This window comes from Crocodylus siamensis, chromosome 9 (assembly GCF_052110815.1).
Source record: "Crocodylus siamensis isolate JL-2025a chromosome 9, ASM5211081v1, whole genome shotgun sequence".
Classification (NCBI taxonomy): Eukaryota; Metazoa; Chordata; order Crocodylia; family Crocodylidae; genus Crocodylus; species Crocodylus siamensis.
The window spans coordinates 48677709-48686004 of NC_143403.1; the positions used below are offsets into that span (position 1 = coordinate 48677709).

The 8296-nt window shown below is 54.7% G+C and overlaps 1 protein-coding gene across 6 annotated transcripts; it reads left to right on the forward strand.

Moving 5' to 3' along the window:
* The first annotated feature begins 1297 nt into the window (after positions 1-1297).
* Positions 1298-8253, forward strand: RNF215 (ring finger protein 215). 6 transcript variants are annotated; one of them, XM_090063640.1, is made up of 10 exons: positions 1304-1628; positions 1719-1853; positions 2199-2270; positions 2370-2455; positions 3712-3769; positions 4546-4650; positions 5517-5633; positions 5720-5857; positions 6368-6470; positions 7028-8253. In XM_090063640.1, the coding sequence occupies exons 1-10, from the start codon at positions 1416-1418 to the stop codon at positions 7048-7050; spliced, it is 1050 nt and encodes a 349-aa protein (XP_089919766.1). In that variant the 5' UTR covers positions 1304-1415; the 3' UTR covers positions 7051-8253. The 6 variants fall into 6 exon arrangements, with proteins under 6 accessions (XP_089919768.1, XP_089919764.1, XP_089919769.1 ...); XM_090063641.1 differs by having other exon boundaries at positions 1312-1628; positions 3715-3769; XM_090063638.1 differs by having other exon boundaries at positions 1302-1853.
* Positions 8254-8296: the final 43 nt, after the last annotated feature.

The window sequence follows — 8296 nt, forward strand, 5'->3', positions numbered from 1 at the left end:
CCTGGATCTCTGTACAGGCCAAAACAGACGTGGCCCCTGTTCGGTACTGGGAGAAGAGTCTCCTCCTCACCTCCTCAGTGCTGTGGGCCTCTCCAGCACCGCCCCTGAGATTGCAGGATGTCTCACTCCACCCCTAGCTCGCAGAGATCCTGCAGGGCCTTTCATGTCACTCCCTTCCACATACAACCATGGCCACTTCTACGCCCGGTAGCTATGCGGCACCTGCCAGGATGGCAAAAGGACCCTCCCCTCAACCCCACAGAAACTACCCTCTTCTCCCCACCCAGTTACCAGACAAACGATAATTGTCATGTCTGTGTGGTAGATCTGCGTCTGCAATGACGCAGGATGGGTAATTACAGAAGGGGCCAAAATGTAGGAGATATCCAAAGAGCACTTGTGTTTGAGAAAGTGTCTGATTGATTGCCCTTCTGCAGATGAGTTTTTTTTTAATTAGTGCTGCCCCTCATGCCCCCAGACTTGCTGGCAGGCAGGTCACACCGAAAGAGTGCTGCTAGAGGTGAGCCTGAGATGTTGCGACTGCTGGGCACTCACATTTTCAAATGGTTTGTGGCCTATGTGGCACTTCTGGCTGGGGACTGGGAAAAGAGACACATTTGCTTCTTCTGAATGGTTTGTGAGGCACCCACGTTCGGTGTTACCTCAGAGTGGCGAGGCTCTGCGGAGTGCGACCCTTTCATTGCTCCAACCTGGCAGGGCTGCCCCAGGCCCTCGAGCCACCCCTGTGCTTCTGGGTCTATTTCTCCACCTGGCTTAGGAGGATCTGTCTCCCTCGGGCTGCAGGATGGAGCCCAGCCTCCTCTGACTAGGAAGAGCCTCACTCTTCTTCTTCTCTTCTTTAAAAAAGACATTTCTGAGTCCCAAACCAAATCAAGTCCAAATGCGCCAGTCCGTCCAAACCATAAGTGGCCCCACACCCGGCAAACATCCCCCACCCCTACCAGGGGCTTCGGATATTTCCAGCACCTTTTGGCGGGCATCTTACGGGCAGGCTCGGGGTCGGATGCCCCCAAGTTTCTGCTGCCTTCGCATTGTTCAGGGCTGGGGTGTCTCTCCCCCTGGGCGGACTCTCGGCCACCCTCCCCACCCGGGGGTCCCTGCACACAGGGGCGGGGCGGGATGCATCCGGCTCCTGTCAGCGGCGGGGTGGGGACGGGCTGGGGCTGCAAGCCCGGCCCGGAGAGGGCTTCGGCTCCCGGGGGCGCGGACCCGCCTCCCCCGGGCTGACACCGCCCCGCGCCGGGGGGCCGGGCCGAGCAGTGCTGCTCGCGTCCTCCGGGCCCGCAGGGGGCGGCCGAGCCCCGCCGGCCTGGGCTGTCCGCGGCGCGCTCCGCCGCCGGCCCCAGCTGGTCGCTGCTCGCCGAGGCGCCGGGCGGGCCGGGCCGGGCCGGGTCATGGCCGCGGTGCTGCTGCCGCTGCTGCTGGCGCCGCTGGTGCCGCCGGGCCGGGCGCTGCCGGGACAGGCCGCCGCGCGCGTCGAGGTGCTGCTGCCGCCGGGGCCGGGGGGCGCCGCGCCGCGCCCCCGCTACACGCTGCAGGGCGCCGTGCTCGGCCTCGGCCTCGGGCAGCCGCCCCGCCGGGAGGTGCTCCGCGGCCGCCTGCGCCTGGTGAGCGGGGCCGGGGGGGCGGCGCGGAGCCGCAGTGCGGCGGGGCCCGGGGCTGGCGGTGACGCCCGCTGTGCCGGTGCCCGTGCCCAGGTGGGTGCGGCGGAGGCCGAGCCGGAGGAGGAGGAGGAGGCCAGCTGGATCGGGGTGGTGCCGCTGGGAGAGGAGCAGGCGGAGGCGCCGCGGAGCAGCTCGGAGGAGTCCTTCACCGCCGCCGTGGTCAGCAAGGTGGGCGCGCCCGGGCGGGCAGCGGGGCCGGGCTGTCCCGGGTCTGGCACCGGCACCCCGCGCTGCGCAGGGGCGTTGGGGCACGCTCTCCACTCCTGAGGTGGCTCCGGGGGAGGTGGAAGAAAAGCTGCTGTTCTGCCTGGGGGCGGTTTCAGGGAGGCCAGAAGGGGCCTATGTTGGGTCCGTGACCCCAAGAGCGAAGGGGACTGGAGACGCATCTTCCTGTGCGGGAAGAAGAACCGTTCGGAGGCCTGCCTGGCTGCTGACCTGTCCCGTCATCGAATTTGGTCCCCGTATGTGTGTTGTCTGTATCAGGCTGAACTCTCTGGTCTCTTCCCCCAACAGATGAAGCGAGCCCTGGTGCTAGGAGCATCAGCCCTGCTCATTCTGGCGCTGAATCAGAACGCCATCCGAGAGGTAGACGCTTTTCACCAGCTTCCCTTCTTCTTGCTGCGGAGGCTCAGAAGAAGCTGGTTCCACTGCCTTGCTAATGTGTCTACTCTGCTCCTTCTGCAGCTGGATGTGTCCCTGGTCCTCGCCAAGCCTGTGATCGTGATCCAGTCCTCAGACAATGTCACCAAGCTCCTTGGCGCCTTGTTACGGTAAGCAGGTACTTACTGAAAGGGGAGTGACAGCTAGAGAGTGCAAACACCTTGAAGGCCTGGAAGTGTGTGTGCATGCCCTGCTCTTGGCCCTACAATCCTCTGCCTATCTGTGGAGACGCTGTCTGGAAGTGGCAAAAGTCTGGTTTTATTCATAGTTGAAGGCCCGGGTATTCCTTGGTAATTTTGGATGACTCCCTGTATAATACAGGCCATTACATGTTGCTTCTTCCTCTCTTGAGCCCAAGATTGTTTGTCTGTCTAAAGCAACTATTCCAAAAAGGCATCCAGTCTTGATTACTCCAAGAGATGGAGAATCCACCCTTCTTGAAGTCATTGCAGTCTCCTGGAGTTTCCTTTTGTTTCCCTGTTAACACCCTTCTCCATTACTAATAGACTGGAAAGTACTTTGTTACCTTCATGTAAAACAGGCACATTGTCCTCTCCTTTTTCTAACATAGAAAAGGAGTATTCTTTAAATTCTTCAGTCTTTCCTGTATCATGATTAATAATAAGGCCCCAGAACTCCAGGGTTAGGAGGATCCCGTGCCAGCTCAGTCATGATGCTGAGCTACTTGAGTAGAGAGCTGTTAAAAACTTCTCTATTTTCTTCCAGGAGACTGACTGTGAATGGCTGGTTTTGTTAACATGTCCCACTGTAAAGCCCTGTGCTGCTTGGGTGATGCTGGATCTGAGTGGAACACCATGGGCACCCACTCACCCCAATATTGGCTCTTTTGTCTGCTTCTTTGGGGCTGTCACCCAAGGGTGTGATACTTGGTGTTTTCCAAACATGAGGGTAGCCCCTGGGCACCTCCGTGAAGGGGGTATCAAGCATTGTCTTAATTTTACAGATGGGGAAATTTGAGGCACAGCGGCAGTGACTTCTCTGAGATCCCCCAGGGAGTTGGTGGATGCTTGGGTTCTAGCTCAGCTGCCTGTCTCCTTTATGCAAAGCACTCTCCATTCTCTGACCATCTGCATTCTCCCCTGCACAGCCTTTTGGGCACTGGGCCTACTCTTCTACCATGCGTAGCTTGTGTTCCGTTGTTCCCTGTACAGTCCCATTGCTCATGAGCATCACGTGTGTATGGGGTATTCCCTGAGCACTAATGCCATAGAATGAATGGGAGGATCTTGGAGTAGGTTGAGATCCCCGGGAATGTTGTGCTCCCTTAGCGTGCTTTAATTGGCACCCCTCTTCTGCCTGTGCCCAGGGAATCTGTGATACTAATGCTATTCTTGACTTTTGCTAGCAGAGGGCTCCGGGCAACAGCAAAGATCACATACCAGACAGTGCTGCTGGAGAACCTGGTACGTAATCTCAGCAGGGAACAGACTATACCCCAGCCTGGGCATTGGGTGCAAGGTCAGACTCACTCGTTGCTAAGGCATCTCCTCCCTTACCAGCTTCATGAACCTCATAGCAGCAGCAGGTATATCTGTTGGTGCTCTGAGTGCAGAACCTATGCATGGAATGTGTAACTTGTAGAGTCCTTGTCTAACATCCCAACTGGTAGGGTTTTGATCACAGCCCTTGGGAGATGACTTCATGGCTGAATCAATCTCATTGCTAAGAACCTCCTGGTTTTTTTTAGACACCTAACACAGATGGGGAAGCTGAGACACAGTGTCGTTTAAGTGATTTGCCTGAGTCCCACGAGAAACTGAATCCAAACTCAGTTCAGTGCCCTTACATACTAAGCCTTTTTCCACCTTTCTCAGTTTAGTTCCATTACCCTGCTTTCTTTGCCATGACTAACTACAGACTATCAGTTCGCCACTATAGATGGATTTGGCAACCTTCATCTTAACTCAGCTTCTTTTGCTGCTCTACTCTGGGCCTGCAGATGTGATAGGTGCCAGGGGAGATAATGCCAGAGCCATTTAGAGAGGAAGTACCCCCTCTTTGGTCTGTGGTGCAGTGTCCTTATGCATGCAGGCCAAATTGCATTGCCCCTCTCTAAGTGTTGTCATGCCCTGAAACCTCCTCTTGCCCCAATGCTGTGCATCACTGTCACTTGTGCAGGTGTGTCTTACCCTGCCCTGTTGCTGGCTCATGGATGGCATTGCACTTGTCTCCTCTGCAGGGAGTGACTCTCACATTGTGGTCAACCTGTGGCCTGTCCCGAGGCGGGCTGTATGGGGAGTGGCAAGGAGTGATCTGCATGGGAGAGAACAGCTCACGGGTTCAGGTGTGTCATAGCTGGGTGGCAGGGTACCGATATGCAGAGCTTATGAGGAGCTGGACATGTGAGCAAGGGTGCTTTTTTTTTTTTTTTTTTTTTTTGACACTTTGTGTCTCAGGCTAAATCAGCTGTGAATTCTGTTGACTGAGCAGAACTCAATTGTTCAAGTCTGTGTGGTGCTACCACTGGCAAGTATTCTACCTCCCAAACTCTTCAGCCTGGGGCTTCAAATGCTCCCTAATCCATAAGTTATCCAACCTGCAAGCTCAGACGCCTTGGAGTTCAGATGCCCCCTAGTCTTGCTTGACCCTAGTCAAAGGTCAAAGGAGCAAACTAAAGGCAAAGCCCGAGAGCAGTCCCCCATCACCATAAATTGTGTAGCGAGACAGCCTCCCAATGGGAGTTTCATAGACTCTCATGGGGCCTGCTTGCAGTGCAGTGGACAGGTCTCCACCCTCAAATACAGTGAGTCATTCAAGGCCAAGCAGGGGGCCGTCCCTGTCAGGTCAATAAAACCACCTGGGCCAAAATCATCACCATGGTATCTCCTGTCTTCAGCAGTATTAAAGACTCCACATAACCTGCTTCCTGGACCAGCCCAATACTTAGTTTTGTGTTCGGTCATACAGACAGGACCAAACAAAAGGACCAAGACAGGACTCCACTGACCCAGACAGGACTCCACTGCACAGTCACAGAAAGTACAATGGGGAGAATGCCTGTTGTTGCTCAATGGTACCTTCTAGGGATGATTTAAGGAGTAGCATAGTTAAGCACCACAAGGGATCCTGTCACATCTGTCTGACAGTAAGCTGTGAGATGCTTTGCCCAAGTGCTGTGGCCTTACTGCCACCCATGTGCTGTGTCTATAGAAATACCTTCAACAGCTGTGGAACACCATCCTGCTCATTGCCCTCATCTTGTGTACTGGGGTGATTGTGCAGGCCCAGCGTCAGTCCCGGCAAGACCAGTCAGACCAGGACACTGAGGTGGGCACCTTCCTCTGCTTTTCCCCACTCCTTAGAAAGCTGACAGGGAAAGGCAGCTGTGAATTGACTGTGCTGTTCCTCTGCAGCTGGACCTCAAGCAGCTCATTCTGCAGAGGCTGTCAGCACTGAAAACCCGGCGCTACCACCCTGGCAAACACCTCCGGAGTCGGGCCTGTGAGATTGACAGTTGTGCCGTCTGCTTGGACCAGTTCCACAAGAATCAGGTAGAGCTGGGCAGAGACAGGGAGTTCCTGAGGGTTATTGCCTTCCCAAATTTCTGGTAGGGCCAGGGTGCTAGAAGCCTATTAGCCGCTGACAATAAAACCACACTCGTGACACAGTGATGGCCCCCAGCCCATAGTGAAAACTGGGCACAAGTCACAACTACATTCTTCCCTGCTCAATAGCCTCCTAGGTTTGCCTGCTTGAAGTAGTTCATGGTCTCTGCCCTTAGGTTGCCACAAGTGTGCCACACTTGTTTGATGGTCTTGTCACTGTAGGGCAAAGACATTTGGGATATTTTGCCTGCCTTCTGAGCAGGTAGCAGTGGTCAGGGCCTGGGGTGGAAAAATAGACTGGCTGGACCATCAGTTCTTTTCTGGTGCAATGGGGAGGCAGTACACTGGGCTTGCTGCCACAGTGTGCATCTGAAATGGGATGCTAGGTTGCTTGCTCTGGTTCATCCTGCTGAGCCTCATACTGGTCTGGTGTTCCTGTCTCCCTGCTGCCCATAGTGTCTGCGGGTGCTGCCGTGTTCGCATGAGTTTCACCGGGACTGTGTGGATCCATGGCTTCTCCTGCAGCAGACATGCCCTTTGTGCAAGCATAATATCCTGGGTAAGAAGACAGCAGGGCTTGGGGCATGACATAGTACAGCATGCTCCTGTGAGGGGGAGCGGGAGGGCAGTGGCTGAGGCCCATGCAGTGGCTGTCCAGTATGTTCCCAGTACAGCCACAGCTGGAATCACCCCTCCCTTGCTCTGGATTCCTGTGCTTCTTTCTGCCCTAGTGACATGCAGAAGTGTGGCAGATCCAATGAGTCTCCTCATTGGAATAATGAAGCCTTTTGTGCCTAAATATGAGGTCAGGTCTCCCAGCTTCTGCCACTCCCAGAGGCCTGAGTACACTTGAAGTAGGGTGTCCAGAAGATGATTGGGGGTGGGGGGGAAGGGAAGGCAGATAGAAGGCTCAGGAAGAAGGGGCAGGTATCTAGAAGCCTCTATCAGAGGGGTATTCACCATCACCAGGCAGATATTGCCTCTGTGGCATTTATTACCCAGATGTGGTTGGGTCCAGGATCCTGTAATGGCTTTCCAACCCTTTCTCTGAGCTCCCTTGCAATTAAGGGATTACAGTCCCTCAAGTGACCACTCCTTTCTCAATTTCCCTTCTAGGAAGTTGCTGCAGAGAGAGCTAGCTGGCCAGCGAGACACACTCTGAGACTGATCCACCTACACTCCGGGAATGGGGGGCAGTTAGTTGATCTTATAACCTGCTTTTCATGAGCTGGCTGAGGGGACTAGAACTGGGGAAAGTAGCTGGACCAACATAGCGTGTTGAGGGGATAGGAGGGTGGGGGGGGAAAGAGGTATGGAGATAATGTGGGTTTGGGGAAGTGTCAGCAGTGTCCATTACTCCACGGTGTGCTTGGGACAGTCCAGTCCACTGTGTCTATGGCCAGGCTGCACACAGTAGATATCTGGAACCTTAGGGGAAGAGGCATTGAAGGGGATGCAAATGGATTCAGAGCCCCCTAGAGTGAATGTGGGCAGCCCTATCCCTGCACAGGGATGAGCTCAGCAGAGGGTGGGATGGAGGAGCTTACCGGGGTGCACCCTGAAATGTCTGTGTTAGTGGAGGTTTGGAGAGACCCCAGGGGTAGTGGGCACAAGAAAAATAAGCTAAATGGGCATCTGAGACCCCTTGGTGGACTAGGGATGATGTTTGGGAGATGCTTAGGCAAAGTCTTAAGGGGTTAATGGGAAACCCAGGTCTGGGAGAGGCCTGGCCCTGTAGCTGGCTGAGCCCTTGGTCACAGGCCACTTCCACCCGTTGCTCGGGAGGGCCTACTATTCTTTTTATAAATCTCTATTTTCTATATTCCCATGGCTGCTGCTAGACCCCTGTTGTCAGACTGCCCCAGCCCAAGGGCCTGGCTCAGCTTGAGTGCTCCTGTGCCACCCCATCCAATTTGGCAGGATGGCCTGGGCATAATGAGAGGCAGCATTGGCCCCTGTTTCTTTTGTCCCTGGCAGTACAGTGAATGCGAAATCTCTGCTGACAGGGAAAAGGGAGGGGGAAGCTGGTGCTACTGCTGTCATACTGCCCTTGGTTTCAATATGCTTTCCTTCTTGCTGCCTTAGTTCAAAGTAGCCAGCTGGGGGAGCAGTCTGTCAGCTGTGGGGATTTACAGATTCATGAATGCTTGCTTTTATTTATGCTAACTTATTAGAGAGAGTGGTGTGAGTTAACTGTAGAGAATGAACAACAAACAAGCATCCAGGTATTTGCTGTGAGCCCTGGATGGCTCCTGGCCTGGTTCAGCAGCCAGGGGCTGCTGGCTTGATCCCCCACATGTCTGTAAAGCCACCTGTAATATTAAATACAGAGCAAGGAGAAATCTGCTGTGTTACTCTGGTTCATTTTATGGAACAAACTAGTGT

What these genes read in the sequence shown, in the direction of transcription:
- RNF215 (XM_090063638.1), top strand. Translation starts at nt 1,416, where the DNA reads ATGGCCGCGGTGCTGCTGCCGCTGCTGCTGGCGCCGCTGGTGCCGCCG. An exon ending in CCGCCGCCGTGGTCAGCAAG is followed by an intron (nt 1,854 to 2,198) that starts GTGGGCGCGCCC and finishes TTCCCCCAACAG; the next exon opens with ATGAAGCGAGCCCTGGTGCT. An exon ending in ATCAGAACGCCATCCGAGAG is followed by an intron (nt 2,271 to 2,369) that starts GTAGACGCTTTT and finishes CTCCTTCTGCAG; the next exon opens with CTGGATGTGTCCCTGGTCCT.